Here is an 18483-nt window from a genome sequence, read left to right on the forward strand (position 1 = left end):
TGCAGGTGCCTGGGTGGCTCATTCACTTAAGTGTCTGCCTTCGGCCCAGGTCATGATCCCGTGGCCCTGGGATCGAGTTCTGCATCAGGCTTCCTGCTCAGCTGGGAGTCTGCTTCTCCCTTTGCACCTCCCCCTCTCCGGCTTGTGGCACCCACCCCCCAAAGTAAATAAAATGTTTAAAAAAAAAACCCCAAAAGTATCGTGGTTTGCTTTCTAAGATTTCAGTCTCTCTTGCCCTTCTGTCACTGTTGGGACTTTTTCCTCCCATGTCTGTGTAATTGCTTTCCTGCTCACTATTGATACTACTTTCAGAAATTTCTTCTCAGTTTGAGACCCTGTGGATGCCATGGTAAATCATCTTTGCAAGTTCATAGAACTAAAATATTCTAGGCCCTTTCAGATCTTAACACAGGCTCCTTGTACTTGGTATTGTTGGGAGCAAAACGTTGCCTAGTTTCAACTGCTGTTATGAAATTGACCTCACTTACCAGTGAATGCCTTTTGACTGTTTTGTGGTTTTCCTGTTCTTAGATCCATCAGACAATCTCATTGTTTCCTTCTGCTTTCCTTTTACACAGGTGCCAGTAGCATATAGGGCTTTTGGCTCTTGTGGCTTTTTCCCACTCTTTTGTGTATTGGCATTCGTGGGAATACCTTTTCACCTTCTTTTGTTCTGAATGTGCATGAATGTTGAACGTTGGTTTCGGTATCTAGAGTATTCCCTTTTAAAAGTCGGGCTTCAGGAAGATGGAGCTGACACTATTTTCCAGAATCTGGTTTATATAATTTTTATATAATACTTTTAAAAGATTTTATTTAGTTGACAGAGAGACAGAAGGAACACAAGCATGGGGAATGAGAGAGGGAAAGCAGGCTTTTTGCCAAGCAGGGAACCCGATGTGGGGCTTAATCCCAGGACCCTGAGATCATGACCCGAGCCAAAGGCAGACAATGACTGAGCCACCCAGGCATCCCTGGTATATATAATGATAACGTAAGTATTTTCTTTTTCTCTGTAGAAGTTAGTTTCTTGTGCTCGGAAACCCAGAGAAGTAGGAGCTGTAGAATGTAGAAGCCTCTGTCTCCTTTGCTAAATTTGAACTTTCTTCCCATCCCTTATGGTTGGCATAATCACCATAAGGAGTTATGGGAATTTTGCCCCCCCCCCTTTTTAACATGGTGTGCATCTCATAACATACAAACATATGGTGCATGGAAGTTTAACTGTTACTTAAAATTTCAAATATCTAGGAAGAAGAAAGAAAACGTCAGGAAGAAATGGAACGCCAGCGTCGGGAAAGAAGATACATTTTGCCTGATGAACCAGCCATCATTGTACATCCAAACTGGGCTGCAAAAAGTGGAAAGTTTGATTGTAGCATTATGTCTTTGAGTGTACTTTTGGACTACAGGTTAGAGGATAATAAAGAACATTCCTTTGAGGTAATATTTTAAGTTTGAATTGGAATCTAAATAAGGTACACCCATTTTGATTGGTTAATACATTTCTTAAGTCTCTTTGATGGCCTTTTACATGGATTCTGTTTTTTTGTTTTGCTTTGTTTTTTTCTTGCAATTAATTTTGGCAGGGGGAACACCAGCTGATTTTTCCTACAAGATTCACTTTTGGTGATTGCATTCTTGTATTTTTTTAAATGTTCCTCTGTCCTCTGTACTTGTAAATTGATAGTTGGCTCTAAAGTATTAATCAAGTTCTGATTTGTTATTTTTTTTAAAAAACCTTGTAAGTAGTGGTATGTTCTTTCATCAGAATATCAGGAGACACATGATACATAATGTCTAATTGCCTCTTTTGGGAATGAGGTAATGCTATATTATTTACTCTAGAATTAAAATAACTTTCAGCGCGATTTAAAATTTTACTTGTGATTGACTGAAATGTAAGATAAAAAATAATTGATGTTTATTTTTCTTTTTTTCTTTTTAAAGATTTTATTTATTTATTTGACAGAGATCACAAGCAGGCAGAGAGGCAGGCAGAGAGAGAGGAGGAAGCAGGCTCCCTGCTGAGCAGAGAGCCCGATGTGGGGCTGGATCCCAGGACTCTGAGATCATGACCTGAGCTGAAGGCAGCGGCTTAACCCACTGAGCCACCCAGGCGCCCCTGATGTTTATTTTTCAAAATGAATCTATTTCCTACCATTATTGTAGAGCAGATTTACAACATATAGTTTGTTTGTTTGTTTCAAAATAATTGGAAGATTTTTATCCCTAAAGAAGTGATTACTTTATTCCTTAAATAAATGTAAAATATTCCAGAATATTAATTTCATAATAGCATGTGAAACCTTATAATGGTGTTCAATTTTTGTATCTTACCAACACATTTCACACTTTTGTTTGTATGTTTTATTTTATAAATTATATTTTGAAATTGCACCAGACTTAACTTGAGCAAGAGGTCATTGTCCAGAAGATGAAAATGAAATACTTAGACTAGAGACATTTACAAACAAACATAGAAGATTACTGAAGCAGTTATAAAACATGACATGCGTGCTTATTGGTCCTGATAAAAGATTACAAATCTTAAAATATTTGTAAACTTTAGAACATTAATAATTCCAGTAAGCCTGTGTTTTTCAATAAGTACTACATGATTTTATTTTTATTACCATTTGTTTAATAGTGCCTACCATCTAATCATAATTTGAATAAATAAATGGAAAAATTAGTCTTTGGTATTACTTCCTACTTATACTATATATACCATGTATCTGACTGATGCTGTGGGAGAATCTCAAATTAATTCTACTCCAGTGGAAACAAAGCAATTTGTGAAACAGCCATTTGCTAGCAAAATGATCCTTTACATTTTTCCTCCCCACTTATATCTTCTGGGTTAATTTCCTTTTAGTCTATTTAGAATGTAAATGTCATTTTGGTATATGAATTTTTTTTTTTTAAGATTTATTTATTTGAGGGAGAGAGATAGGAAAAGCGAATCTAAAGCAGACTCTGTGCTGAGTGCAGAAACCAAGATAGAGCTTGATGATATCACCTTGGATAATGACCTGAGCTAAAGTTAGGAGTCAGACATTTAACTGACGTAGCCACCCAGGCACCTATTGGTACATGAATTTTTAAAAAATATATTTAAGAAAAATGACTTATAAAACTATAAGTTTTTGGCTGATTTAATATTAATGCTAGATTTTCTCTTTCATTGCTTGTACATAAAAAGATACGTAAAAATTAATTTTGTTCTTCTAGGTTGCACCTCAGTCAGAAGGGTATGAAACTCTTGATCTCGGGGTTTTGGGTTTGAGCCTCAAATTTGGTGTAGAATTTTTTTTTTTTAAGATTTTATTTATTTGACAGACAGAGATCACAAGTAGGCAGGGAGGCAGGCAGAGAGAGAGAGAGGAGAAGGCAGTCTCCCCAGCGAGCAAGGAGCTCGATGTAGGGCTCGATCCCAGGACCTCAGGATCATGACCTGAGTCAAAGGCAGAGTCTTTAACCCCACTGAGCCACCCAGGTGCCCCTGGTGTGGAAATTTCTTAAATAAGTAAATAACCTTAAAAAAATTAGTTCCTGGGATTCCTGCCTGGGTGACTCAGTCAGTTGAGCATATGCCTTTGGCTTAGGTCATGATCCCAGAATCTGGGATCTCTCTGCTCGGTAGGGAGTCTGCTTCTCCCTCTGCCTGTTCTTCCCTCTGCTTATGCAGACACTCCTCTGAGTTTTCAACATTTGGATGGTTATTTTACTGATAATAAATTTCTGATTTTTAAAATGTGCAAAGTCTGGGCATGAGTTAAAAATAGATCATAAATTCAATTTTAATTTTAATACATTATATTATCTTTTATGATCAGGAAAATGGTCTGATTAAAGTGCTTTATCAAATATACTGAGCTCATTGCAAAAGGTTACACATTTTAGAGTTGTGTTCAGCCATTTCAATCTCTGGACCTTTTTAATCTGTTGGAAAAAACTAGCCTTAGAATTTTTTTTAAGATGTTATTTTATTTTTAAACTTTTTAACATTTTATTTATTTGAGAGAGTGAGTGTGAGTGGAAATGGGGGCAGAGGGAGAGGGGAAATCTCCAGCAGACTCTGCACTGAGTGCAGAGCCCAATACAGGGTTTGATCTCATGACCCTGAGATGACCTGAACTGAAATCGAGCTGGATCCTAACTGACTTAGCTACCCTGGTGCCCCAAGATTTTTTTATATATATATATATATATATATATTTTTTTTTTTTTTTAAATAATCTCTACCCCTGACATGGAGCTCAAACTCACAACCCTGAAATCAAGAGTCACATGCTCTAGTGACTGGGCCAGCCATGTACCTCATACTTAGAAATATTTATATAGAAAATTTAGTGTATAATTTCAGGTTTGAGAGTATGTCATTATCCATGGATATTTGCATAGTAATAATGCATGCTCCCTATTCACAATTCTGAATTGGTGTTCCCTGCCTGAAATGCTTTTCTAGGTATCTATGTGGCCCATTCACTTGTCACCTTCAGGTCACTTCTGATGTCACCTACTCAGATAGGTCTTCTTTGACTACACTGTGCTTTTTTGTTATTCTCTGTGGTTATGCTGCCTTTTTTTTTCCCCCCTTAAAATTTGATGCTGTTCTGGTTGTGTTACTTTTCCCCATTAGATTGTTAGTACATTTGAGTCAGGATTTTTATCTGCTTCCTTCGCCTAGAATAATCCAGGGTACACAGTAGGTATTTCAGGAAAACTTGAGTAAATAAATAAAATACATTTATCATGAAGATAAATTGCTGTGTATAATACAAATCTTTCTTTCTTACTCATTTTCAAATTTAAAAATCTCATTTCAAAATTTGTCAAATTCTTGATTATTGTTTCTAAAATGTGGCCAAAAGTATACTAAACATAGTACTTATATCTTCAGGAGAGTTTTGAGTCTTTTGAAGATCCTTAGCATCATTGACATCAATTATTGTAACTCTTACTAGTGCATGTTAATTGTTAGATGTGGCATGTTAGATGTGACATTATTTGATAAGTTATTATGCTGGATTTATTCAATATTTCTATTAAAGTTGGCTGGATTACTGTTGGTATCTTTCTGTAGGTTTCACTGTTTGCAGAACTTTTCAATGAAATGCTTCAAAGAGATTTTGGTGTCAGAATATACAAGTCATTATTATCTCTTCCTGAGAAAGAGGACAAAAAAGAAAAGGAAAAGAAAAGCAAAAAAGATGAGAGAAAAGATAAAAAAGAAGACAGGGATGAAGAAACTGATGAGCCAAAACCCAAACGGAGAAAATCCGGCGATGATAAGGATAAAAAAGAAGATAGAGATGAAAGGAAGGTGTGTAATTATTTCCCTACCAGCAACCTATTTCAAAGTTTTCCCAAGTATAACAAATGATGATGAATTCCACCAGAAAAGCAAAATGTAAAGGGTAAACTTAAAGATTTTAGTGTATTATTAGAAACTTAAGTCGTGGGACGCACCTGGGTGACTCAGTGGGTCAAGCCTCTGCCTTCGGCTAAAGTCATGATCTCAGGGTCCTGGGATTGAGCCCCGCATTGGACTCTCTGCTCAGCAGGGAACCTATTCCCCTCCTCGCCCTCCACCCCCAGCCATCTGCTTCTCTGCCTACTTGTGATCTCTCTCTGTCAAATAAATTTTAAAAAAAGAAAAAAAGAAACCTAAGTCGTTGGGCACCTGCGTTCAACTTGGGTCATGATCCCGGGGTCCTGCAGTCAAGCCTGACCCTGGGTCAGGCTTCCTGCTCATCAGGACGCCTACTTCTCCCTCTCCCACTCTCCCCGTTTGTGTTCCCTCTCTCACTGTCTCTCTCTCTCTCTTTCTGTCAAATAAACTCTTCAAAAAAAAATTTAAGTCTTTGAATTAAGCCTATATAAACATCTAGAACTAGTTTCTGATAATTTATTTATTTATTTTTTTAACTGAAGGTATATAGCATGGTGGTGTATTTACATATATGTGAATAATCACTTTTTTTTTTTTTTTTTTTTTTTTTAAGAACAGTAGTTCAAACGCAGAGAGGCAGGCAGAGAGAGAGGAGGAAGCAGACTCCCCATCGCAGAGAGCCTGATGCAGGGCTTGATCCCAGGAGGCTGGGATCATGACCTGAGCTGAAGGCAGAGGTTTAATGGCTGAGCCACCCAGGCACCCTGATAGTTTATTTTTGAAGTGTATTGTTAAGAAAATTTTATGATTTGATTCTATTTCAAGTAAACTTAATGAATTTAATGATATTGATTGTAGTCATTTAATGTTTGGGCAGATATCTTGCTTAATTTAAGGCATTTTAAATTACAGAAAGAAGATAAAAGAAAAGATGATTCTAAAGATGATGATGAAACTGAGGAAGATAATAATCAGGATGAATATGATCCAATGGAAGCAGAAGAAGCTGAGGATGAAGAAGATGGTATGTATGATTCAAATTTACTTATTTCTTCTTAGGATGAAAAATACAATTTTTGTTTGATGGCTTTGTATAATTGCAGTCTGTAATTTTTTTTTTTTTAAGATTTTATGTATTATTTGACAGAAATCACAAGTAGGCGAGGGACAGGGTGGGGACCAGGCTCCCTGCTGAGCAGAGAGCCCGATGTGGGGCTCAATCCCAGGACCCAGAGATCATGACCTGAGCCAAAGGCAGAGGCTTAACCCACTGAGCTACCCAGGCACCTCTGCAATCTAATTTTAATATTTTTTTCTTTTTTAGTTAGAATAGAAACAGTAAAATATTCTTTAGTAAAAAATTTTTTTTTTAAGATTTTATTTATTTATTTGACAGAGATCACAAGTAGGCAGAGAGGCAGGCAGAGAGAGAGGAGGAAGCAGGCTCCCTGCTGAGCAGAGAGCCCCATGCAGGGCTCAATCCCAGGACCCTGGGATCATCACCTGAGCCAAAGGCAGAGGCTTTAACCCACTGTGCCACCCAGGCGCCTCTAGTAAAAATATTTTATTAAAGATTTTATTTATTTATTTATTTGACAGAGAGAGATCAGAAGTGGGCAGAGAGAGAGGGGGAAGCAGGCTCCCTGCTGAGCAGATAGCCTGATGTAGGGCTCTATCCCAGGACCCTGAGACCATGCCCTGAGCTAAAGGCAGAGGCTTGACCCAGTGAGCCACCCAGGTACCCCAAAAATCTATATTTTACTAATAGTTGAGAGGGTATAAAAAAAAAAATCTTCAAAAAAAGAAAAAATAGTCGAGAGGGTTTCTTCTTAAGGTAGAACTTAGCATTTTATTTAGATCTTGTAAACTGTTGGAATTGAGAACCAGACATACATAATAAACCTTCAAAAATAGATCCTAACAGGCACTTTCTGCTTAAGGTAAGCAGTAATAGGACGAGCATGTAAACAAGCTGGCTTCTCTGTACCACAGCAACCACGTCAGCCTGCTCCATGGTCCCCGCACCAGTTCTGCCCTCCCTTACTGTTAACACCAGTCAGACCCCCATAGGTCTAACCCAAGGGTCTTTTTTTTTCTTTTTTTCTTTTTTTAAAGCTTTCATTTATTTATTTGAAAGAGTGAGAGAGGGAATACAAGGAAGGGAAGTGGGAGAGGGAGTAGCAGGCTTCCTGCTGAGCAGGGAGCCTGATGCGGGGCTCAATCCTAGGACCCTGGAATCATGACCTGAGCTAAAGGCAGATGCTTAATGAGTGAGCCATCCAGGTTCCCCTAACCCAAGGAATTTTGTAGGACAAAAATCCTACCTGGGATTGGACTACCTAGGAATGCTGGAAAAAATGTTTAAAAATCATGGTGTTGAGGGGGAAAAATTTTTTTTAAGCTACTTTCTGAGGTGATGACTTCTGTGTACTTATGCCATACCGCCACACCACAGAATACAATAAATAAGCAATTAGAAAATGTTCAAATACATAGGGATTTTGTCCTCCCCACCCAAAGTACTGCTCTCTGAAGGAAGCCGGTTTCTCTGTAGCTATACCAACTCTTCAGACTTGGTATTGAAAATAAAAACATTAAAACCCTGGGAGGAATTACTGTGCAGTGTGGAGTACTCAGTCTTTATTACAAAGAAAAAAAAGTTAATCTGGTACCAAGGTGTGCAGCAACCTGCAGACCCTTAAGTATTGCCCTCTGACATCTGTGTATGATAGGATTTTTTTTTTAGATGTGCTTCTTTATTTATTTATTTATTTATTTATTTATAATCTCTACACCCAACATGGGGCTCAATCTCATGACCCAAAAATCAAGAGTTGGACCAGCCAGGCACCCCAAGAAATGTTTATTCTTTATTGTAATGTGTTCTGTATGTAATTAATACTTACTCAACTTGAGGAATGTGCTCTGTGTCATAAAGGGGTAATAGTTCCTGTTTGTTTTTAAAGATTTTAAAGATTGCATAGTTTCTTGAGGAAGAACATATTCTGTGTAGTCTTTCCATGTTTGACAGTCTCCCTAATTTAAAAATATACTAAAATTAGTTGGCTAAAGAAGACTGTATTTGGAACACTACATCAAAAATTAATGAAGTACTGGGGCGCCTGGGTGGCTCAGTGGGTTAAAGCCTCTGCCTTCGGCTCAGGTCGTGATCCCAGGGTCCTGGGATCGAGCCCCAAGTCGGGCTCTCTGCTCCACAGGGAGCCTGCTTCCTCCCCTCTCTCTCTCTGCCTGCCTCTCTGCCTACTTGTGATTTCTCTCTCTCTCTGTCAAATAAATAAAATCTTTAAAAAAAAAAAAAACACTAATGAAGTACTGTGTAGTGACTAACATAATAATTAAAAAAATAAAAAGATACTCTAGGGGTGCCTGGCTGGTTCAGTAGGTGGAATGTGCAATTCTTTTTTTTTTTTTTTTTTGAATTTTAAAAATACTTTATTTATAAGTCTAGAATGTGCAATTCTTGATCTTCAAGTGATTTTGAGCCCCACGTGAGGTGTAGAGATTACTTAATAAAAACTTATTAAAAAAAATAAAGACTAGAAAGGTGCCTGGGTGGCTCAGTCATTAAGCCTCTTCCTTTGGCTCAGGTAGTGGTCCCAGGGTCCTAGAATCTAGCCCCGCATTGGACTCCCTGCTCAGTGGGAAGCCTGCTTCGCCCTCTCCCACTCCCCTGCCTGTGTTCCCTCTCTCGCTGTGTGTGTGTCTGTCTGACTGTCAAATAAATAAATAAAATTTTTAAGAAATAAAGACTAGGCCATCTGGGTGTCTCAATTAAGTGTCTGCCTTTGACTCAAGTCATGATCCCAGATTCATGGGATCAAGCCCTATGTAGGGCTCCCTGCTCATCGGGGAGTCTGCTTCTCCCTCTTTGACTCCTTGTGCATCCCCAGCCCCCTACCCAGCTGTGCTGTCTCTCAAATAAATAAAATCTTTAAAAAAAAAAAAAAAAGGTGGGGGGTGGAGCCTGTGTGGCTCATTGGGTTAAAGCCTTTGCCTTAGGCTCAGGTCTTGATCCCAGGGTCCTGGGATCAAGCCCTGCATCTGGCTCTCTGCTCAGCAGGGAACCTGCTTCCACCCCCCCCCCCCCCATTCTCTCTCTGCCTGCCTCTGCCTACTTGTGATCTCTGTCAAATAAATAAATAAATAATCTTTTTAAAAAATGTTAAAAATAAGACTAATGAAAATAAACACCTGTTTATCACTCAGGTTAATAAAAGACACCAATGGGAATGATTCGAAATACTTAGATTAGGGACACCTGGCTAGCTCAGTTGGTAGAGCATGCAGCTCTTGATTCAGGATCAGGAGTTCAGTCCCCACTTTGGGCACAAAGTTTTACTTAAAAACGACAACAATAGGGGATGTCTGGGTGGCTCAATCTGTTAAGCGACTACTTCCAACTCGGTCATGATCCCAGGGCCCTGGGATTGAGTCTCACATTGGGCTTCTTGCTCAGCAGGGAGCCTCCTTCCTCTGCCTGTTCCTTCCCCTGCTTGTGAGATTGTGCGAGTGCTTGCTCTCTAACAAATAAATAAAATCTTTAAAAAAGTTAATTAAAAAGAAATAAGTAAGTAAGTAAGATCTTTTTATTTTTTTTATTTTTTTTTTATTTTTTTTTTTTTTTTTTAAAGATTTTATTTATTAATTTGACAGAGAGAAATCACAAGTAGACGGAGAGGCAGCCAGAGAGAGAGAGAGAGGGAAGCAGGCTCTCTGCTCAGCAGAGAGCCCGATGCGGGACTCGATCCCAGGACTCTGAGATCATGACCTGAGCCGAAGGCAGCGGCTTAACCCACTGAGCCACCCAGGCGCCCAGTAAGATCTTTTTAAAAGGGGGGATGGCGGGGCGCCTGGGTAGCTCAGTGGGTTAAGCCGCTGCCTTCGGCTCAGGTCATGATCCCAGGGTCCTGGGATCAAGCCCCACATCGAGCTGCTTGCTTAGCGGGAAGCATGCTTCTACCTTTCCCACTCTCTCTGCTTGTGTTCCTTCTCTCACTGTGTTTCTCTCTCTCTCTCTCTCTCTCTCTCTCTCTGTGTTAAATAAATAAATAAAATCTTTAAAAACAAACAAAACCAAAACTAACAACAGCAAATGTCCCAACGAGTCATCGATGTCAGCCATAAAGTACCTCTGAAATACCACTGAGTACTTGTCAATCTCCATATAGATTTGCGATTTTGAAAATCCTTTTTTTAAGGCTGTTGGGTGGCTTAGTCAGCGAAGTGCCTGCCTTTGGCTCAGGTCAAAACATTGGGCTCCGTACTTAGCTGGGGAGCCTGCTTCTCCCTCTGCCTGCCGCTCCCCATGCTTGTGTGGTATCTTTCTCTCTGTCAAAGTCTTCAAAAAAAAATCCAAACAAACTCCTTTTTTCAGATGAGAATATTATAAGAGGTTTTTAAATAGTGTATATCTCTGAAAATTACTACTACTTAAGGTATTTTTTGATTTGCCTCTACCTTTGGTTCTACCACAGTATTTTGTTTTTCCTTTGTGTTGATGAAAATACTCAAAAATAGGGATTCCTGGGTGACGCAGTCAGTTGAATGTCTGTCTTCGGCCCAGGTCATGATCCCAGGATCCTGGAATTGAGTCCCTAATCGGCTTGGGTTGGGGGTGATCCTTGCTCAGTGGAATCTGCTCTTTCTGCCTGCCAGTCTCCCTGTTTGTGCTCCCTCTCTCTCTCTCTCTCTCTCTGACAAATAAAATCTTTAAAAAAAAAAAAAGAAGGAATATATTCAAACATTAAAGAACTTGAGAGAATAGTGCATTGAACAGTCCATATCCAACAATTGATTTGTTAATATTCTGCCTTATTCATGTTGTGTTTGTGTGTATTTCTGACCCATTAAAAAATAGGAATTCTTCAACTTTCTTAAGAAAAGATACTCTTTTTTTTTTTTATTTTTTTTATTTTTTATAAACATATGTTTTTATCCCCAGGGGTACAGGTCTGTGAATCACCAGGTTTACACACTCCACAGCACTCCCCAAAGCACATACCCTCCCCAGTGTCCATAATCCCACCCCCTTCTCCCAAACCCCCTCCCCCCAGCAACCCTCAGTTTGTTTTGTGAGATTAAGAGTCACTTATGGTTTGTCAAGAAAAGATACTCTTTTAAACACAATTCTGTAATCACATAAGAAAATTAACAATAATGTCATATTCTACCTTAGCCATATAATATCTAGTCTTAATTGTTCTAATAACCTCCATGGCAATGACATAATATACATATATCAGTATTGATTGATTTATCTTCCATAACCTATTTTGTCCAGTGGAAGTTAATCCTTTTTATTACCCTGTTTTTCCCCCATTCTTCTAGTACAGTTCTTTCACTGCCTTAATTAAATCCACTAACAGTTTTCCTCATTATTTTGTCTATGTCAGAATGTTCCAGCTCTCATTTGTTTTTATTCTTCTCTGCTGTGTAGTTCCCTTGGTGGTGGTCTAATCCATTCTCCTGGCTTTAAATAATATATGCTGACAATTCTCAAATCTATATCTTAAGTCACACCTCTCTCCCATTCTTGTCAATCACCTGCCTACTTGACATAGTTGGTTAAGTTACGTGACATTTCAAAATAAACATGTCTAAAACAACTGCTTTCCCCCTTCATCAGAAGACAAACAAGTCTTCCACCCTCAGCTTTACCCCACTAATTTGATGGCAGTTTCATCTTTCAGGTTGCTCAAGCTAAAATCTAGAAATCACTCTAAACTTATTTCTTTTTGTCATAATCCCATCTCCAGTCTATATGGAAGTCATATTGCCTCTGTCTTAAAAACATATCCAGAAACAGACTGTATTCACCAGCTCCGCTAATCCAAGCCATGTGTCTCTTGCCTAGTTTATTTTAAAATCCTCTTATCTGAGGGCACCTAGGTGGCTCAGTCAGTTGAGTATCTGCCTTTGGCTGGGGTCATGATCCCAGGGTCCAGGGATTAAGCCCTGCATTAGGTTCCCTTCTCATCAGAGAGTCTGCTTTTTCTTCTTCCTCTGCCCCTGGCCCCAGCGTGTCTCTCACTCTCTCTATCAAATAAATAAAATCTTTAAAGAATAAAAGAATGAAAAAAATAAAAACCTCTTACCTGGTTCCCTTGCTTACTTCCTTCTCTAATGTGTCCTCTTAACACAATTGCCCGAATAACCTTGTAAATTTAAGTCATTTATTTGTTTGATTTCTTTTGTTTTCAGACTCCTTCAGTGGCTCTTCATTTCGCTCTGTAAAAGGCCAGTGTTTACAGTGACCTCTAAGACTATAAAATCAAGCCTCTGATTTCATTTCTTAACACTCTTCTCTACTTGCTCTTTGCACGGAAGACAATCCTGACTTCTTGAACCTGTTACAGATGGCCCAGTATTAGGACATTTGCATTGACAGTTCCTTCTGCATGCAAACTCCCAGAGATCCACCTTCCTGATGCTTTCAAATTGGAAGTCTTTATTCAACTATCACTTTCTCAACAAGGCCTGCTCTGCACCCAGCCCTATTTAAAATCGCAGACTTTCCCACCAGTACACATTTCTTTATCCGTCCTTTTTTTTTTGCTTACAGAACCTGTTCTACTATACTACTTTTTACTTACTGTCTTCCCACTTGAATACATACAAGCCCTTAATAAGGAAAAGAGGGATTTGGAGGGGCACCTAGCTGGCTCAGTCAGTAACTCTTTTTTTTTTTAAATTTTTATTTATTTATTTGATAGAGATCATAAGTAGGCAGAAGGCAGGCAGAGAGAAAGGGGGAAGCAGGCTCCCCGCTGAGCAGAGAGCCCGATGTGGGGCTCGATCCCAGGACCCTGAGATCATGACCTGAGCTGAAGGCAGAGGCTTAAACCACTGAGCCACCCAGGCGCCCCTCAGTCAGTAACTCTTTATCTTTGGTTGTAAGTTTGAGCCCCACATTGGGCATAGAGATTATTTAAAAATAAAATCTTTTCTAAAAATTGCTTAAATCTTAGAAAAAGAGAGATTTTTGTCCCCTCTTTGCTGATACACGTTGCAGGTATACTTGCTGAATGAATATCCTAAACTGCGAAGCCAAACAGTGATAGGATTATAGTTCTTTATTGATTTTTCCTGGGTGTTTTCAGTTGCTGCTTGCTTATGTTATCATAGCTCCCCCTTCCCCCATACTTTATATTTCATTATCCTATCATGTTACTTGAAGACCGCTCTTTTTCCAGTAGACAAGTAGAAAGGTGATTTTTTGCAAAATGAAAATACAGTGCAGCTCAATGTCTAAATTTGTGTTGAATCTTCTTAGTAATTGGGAGCATATAACGGGAATCTATATTTTGCCTATCAATTTGATGAATTTTTTTAAGATTTATTTACTTGAGAGAACAGGGGAGAGGGACGGGAAGAGATAGTCTTAGCAGGCTCTTATAAGCGTGGACACCTATAATGGGGCGCTACCCTGGGATCAGTATCTGAGCTAAAACCAAGAGTCAGATGCTCAACTGACAGCACCACTCAGGCCTCCCTTGACGAAATATTTTAAATCAAAGGTGAACATCAGTTTAACAATTAACAGAGGTAAAGAGAAGAGTTCTTTCATTGCTCTTGCAGTCAGTTTAAATTGTTGCACTTTCTCTGGACATAAATTTGGCGATGTCAGTCAACTGTCGGTCATTCAGTCAACATATCAACACAGGTCTTCATTCCATAATTGCCTATAAACAAAAAATCAAAATTGGTCTTAATGTATTTTTTTTAAAGATCTATTTATTTTAGAAAGAGTTGGTGGCAGGGGGAATGTTCTACAGAGAGGGGGAGAGAAGCAGACTCCCCACAGAACGGGGAACCTGACTTGGGGGCTGAGTATACTGCTCATACACTGGAGCTCATACACTGCTCCATGAACCCTGAGTTCATGACAGCCAAAATCAAGAGTTGGACGCTTAACTGACTGAGCCACCCAGGTACCCTTGTCTTAATGTTTAATAATAGAGAATTATTTAAATACATTTTGCTGTAGACATGCAGTTAAATTCTGTGCAGCCATTGAAGAAACTGTTGGAAGATTAATGACATTGAAAAAGATTACAAAGTAGTTTTTTATAGATAGCATGTTCCTTTAAATGTTTGATATGGGTAGTAGTATATGTGGGGGAAAAATAAAGGGACATGCTACATAACCTTAGTATATTTTTGTGTGGTGGGATTTATTTGTAAAAAATCTGCGTTCCAGGGGAGACAAAGTTTTGAAATAAATAGCTTTCAAGTTAAATACTCAAGTAAGGTGGATCATGTCTATAAAATGTTAATGAAGGAAAGAAATTTACCCTTGTTGTAGTATATGGTACATTCTTAATAACAGTTATTTGTAATTACACTTTTACTCAGAGGCTATTGTTTTCTCTATTTTATAATTGAGGAAACTGAGGCTCTTAACAGTGAATTAATTTACCCACAATAATAAACCTATAATATTCTATAGCATATATGAGAGAAATGGGTTCCAAGGATGCATTTTTATTTTTTATTTATTTATTTATTTATTAAGATTTTATTTATTTCTTTGACAGCGTGAAAACAGCAGGAGAGGGAGAAGCAGGCTCCCTGGATCCCAGTGTGGGGCTGGATCCCAGGACCCTGTGATCATTACCTGAGTCGAAGGCAGTTGCTTAACCAGCTTAGCCACCCAGGCACCCCGAGGACACTTTTTTAACAATTTATTTATGGACCAATACATACTACAAAACTCAATACTTTTAAATGTGCACTTCAGTCTTTTTTTTTTTTAAGATTTTATTTATTTGAACAGAGAGAGGGCATAAGTATGGGGAGCAGCAGAGGGAGCGGGAGAAGCAGGCTTCCTGTTGAGCAGGGAGCCCAATACGGGGTTCAATTTCAGGACTCCGGGATCATGACCTGAGCTAAAGGCCGATATCCTACCAACGAGCCATCCAGGTGCTCCCACTTTAATCATTCTTAATAACTTCATAGAATTGTTAAACCATCACCACAATCCCGCTTTAGACAATTTGCCTGTTTTCCTTTTACAGAAATGGCTTTGTTGAGTTATAATTCACATACTACGTAACTCATCATTTAGAAGTATACAGTTCAGGGGACCTGGCTAGCTCAGTCAGCAGATTATGCAACTCTTGATCTTTGGGTCGTAGGTTTGAGTCTCTCATTTGGTGTGGAGATTACTCTAAATCCCAATTGAATGAATGAAATGAAATCTTAAAATAGAATGATTTATCCAAATTACCATTTTTAAACATGGAATAGATCGTTAGTGTAAGCAAATCTTGATATTAACACAGTTAGCTTTTCTTAATTATCTTAAGAACATCTTAGTTCCTAATGTAGTTTTATTTTGCAGTAATTGATCTACAGTTAGTTTTAACTGCATTGACTAGTATTCCTTTTAAGTTTTAGAAAATATGCTTTCCTCTATTTTATTTAAATTTGTATTATAATTTCCAATTTTATATATAAAACACTTTTTTTGAACTATGTCCTTCAAGTTTTTATGGAATTAATTTATTTGATTTAACAAAGTAAAATTTTTTTCTCCTCTTAGTGTCTCTATACATTTCATCCTTTTCTTATTCTTCATAATTCTTAATTTTCTGAGGTGCCTGAGTAGCTCAGTCAGTTACATGACAATCTCTCCCTCTTTTTAAATTTTTTTAAAATAATTTTTTATTTATTTGACCGAAATCACAAGTAGGCAGAAAGAGACCAGAAAGCAGACTCCCCACTGAGCAGAGAGCCCGATGCAGGCCTCTTTCCCAGGACCCCGAGACCATGACCTGAGCCGAAGGCAGAGGCTTAACACACTGAGCCAACTAGGTGCCCTGCATGACCATCTCTTGATTTCAGCTCAGGTCATGGTCTCAGGGTTGTGAGATGGAGCACCATGTTGGGCTCTTGTGTTTAGTCTGCTTGAGATCTCTCTTTCCATCTCCCTCTGCCCCTCCTCCTACCTTTTCGCTCTCTCTTTTCCTCCTCTCTAAATAAAACATAATTCTTTTTTTTTTTTTTTTTTAAGATTTTATTTTTAAGTAATCTCTGTACCCAGTGTGGGGGCTCAGATTTACAACCCCAAGATCAGGAGTCACATACTCCACTGACTTAAGCCAGCCAGGCACCCCATTAAAGTCCAAAAGATTTTTATTCATACAGTATTTCTTTACATTGTGTCTTTCGAAAACTGACCAGTAACATAAAACTATTTTTGATCTCTACAGCAATAGAAAATACCTGTATTAATGAGTATTTTGCTGCTATTGTATTGATTTTATAGATCGGGATGAGGAAGAAATAAACAAACGAGATGACAAAAGAGATATCAACAGGTACTGCAAGGAGAGACCCTCTAAAGATAAGGTATTTATTGAATAATGTATTCTTTATAACATAATAATTTCCATTTCTCACATAATCTAGACTTACTAAGCATAACGCTATCATGAAGTTTATTGGTCCTTATATATCTATATATTACCACTCAGAGCAAAATTTAGCCTATTGTATTTTTATATTTGTAGTTATGTCAGGTAACCAATATGCTTTATTCCTTTCTCCTGTACACATAAGCAAGATGAGCTCATTTTAACTTGTAACATGAGGCAAAGGTCTTTTCTTATTTTTAACTATTGTATGGACATGGTGTCAATTTCTTACTTTTCAGAGGTAAAGATTATGTACTATTATCTTTTGCATTTTCTTTAGGAAAAAGAAAAGATTCAGATGATCACAATTAACAGGGATCTGTTAATGGCGTTTGTTTATTTTGATCAAAGCCATTGTGGTTATCTTCTTGAGAAGGATTTAGAAGAAATACTCTATACTCTTGGACTACATCTTTCTCGGGCTCAGGTAATCTGTCATGCATGTTTAAAATGAAAAGCCATTTTAAGTAATTACCTTTTTAATCCCTGTCTACTGGCTAATAGAGATACTGTAGTCAAGAAATAATGGAAATGTGTAAAATAAAAGTTACAAGTCCCTTCCATAGTTCTGTTCCTTTGGCCTCATGTAATCCTCTAGATCTTTTTGTAAGCAACTTGATACGTGTGTGTGTGTGTGTGTATACACACACACACACATATATATATATATACATACATGAAATCATTTTATACGTTACTTATAGACAGCTTTTTTCTTTTTCTTTTTTAAAGATTTTTCTTTTTAAATTTCATTTATTTATTTGATGAGAGAAAGAGCACAAGCAGGGGGAGCAATAGGCAGAGTGAGAAGGAGAAGCAGACTGCCCACTGAACAGAGAGCCCATTGTGGGCTGGATCCCAGACTCTGGGATCATGACCTGAGCCAAAGGCAGCTGCTTAACTGAGCCACCCAGGCACCCCTTAAGATTTTATTTTTAAGTAATCTCTTCACCCAGTTTAGGGCTTGAACTTAAAACCCAAAATCCAGTCCCATGCCGTACCAACTGATTCGGCCAATGCCCCTGGACAACTTTTTTCATTTAACAGTATAGACCATTTTATGAAAATAGAGACCCACTTTGACCTTTTTATGACTACAAAGCATTCTGTAATACAGATGTACCATAATTGCCTTAACTAAGTGTCAGTTGCTAGGCAATTTCCATTTTTTGAAATTATAGACTCTAATGTAATAAATATCTTTGTACATACACTTTTAAAAAAAAAAGATTTTATTTATTTGACAGAGCACAAGCAGGGGGAATAGAAGGCAGCAGGAGAGGGAGAAGCAGGCTTCCTGGGATCATGATCTGAGCTGAAGGCAGATGCTTAACTGAGGCTCCCAGGAACTCATGGTTTTTTTTGTTTGTTTGGTTGGGTGGGTTTTTTTGTTTGTTTGTTTGTTTTGTTTTAAAGATTTTATTTATTTATTTGACACACAGAGATCCCAAGTAGGCAGAGAGGCAGGCAGAGAGAGGGGGGGATGCAGGCTCCCTACTGAGCAGAGAGCTTGATGTGAGACTCGATCCCTGAGATCATGACCTGAGCCGAAGGCAGAGGCTTAACCCACTGAGCCACTCAGGCGCCCACTCATGGGTTTTTTTTGTTTTGTTTTGTTTTCTCTAAGATTGATTGATTTATTTGAGA

The 18483-nt window shown here is 38.3% G+C and overlaps 1 protein-coding gene across 4 annotated transcripts in view; it reads left to right on the forward strand.

Moving 5' to 3' along the window:
- The window catches only part of CCAR1 (cell division cycle and apoptosis regulator 1), a 65930-nt gene that overhangs the window by 43563 nt on the left and 3884 nt on the right, over nt 1-18483 (forward strand). For all 4 annotated transcript variants that reach the window (XM_032312237.1, XM_032312235.1, XM_032312234.1 and 1 more), the window contains 5 exons: nt 1252-1443; nt 5090-5329; nt 6311-6422; nt 16689-16771; nt 17117-17263. In XM_032312237.1, coding sequence (XP_032168128.1) covers nt 1252-1443; nt 5090-5329; nt 6311-6422; nt 16689-16771; nt 17117-17263 — 774 coding nt within the window. The remainder of the gene's footprint in view (nt 1-1251; nt 1444-5089; nt 5330-6310; nt 6423-16688; nt 16772-17116; nt 17264-18483) is intronic.

Source organism: Mustela erminea, chromosome 14 (genome assembly GCF_009829155.1).
Source record: "Mustela erminea isolate mMusErm1 chromosome 14, mMusErm1.Pri, whole genome shotgun sequence".
Lineage (NCBI taxonomy): Eukaryota > Metazoa > Chordata > Mammalia > Carnivora > Mustelidae > Mustela > Mustela erminea.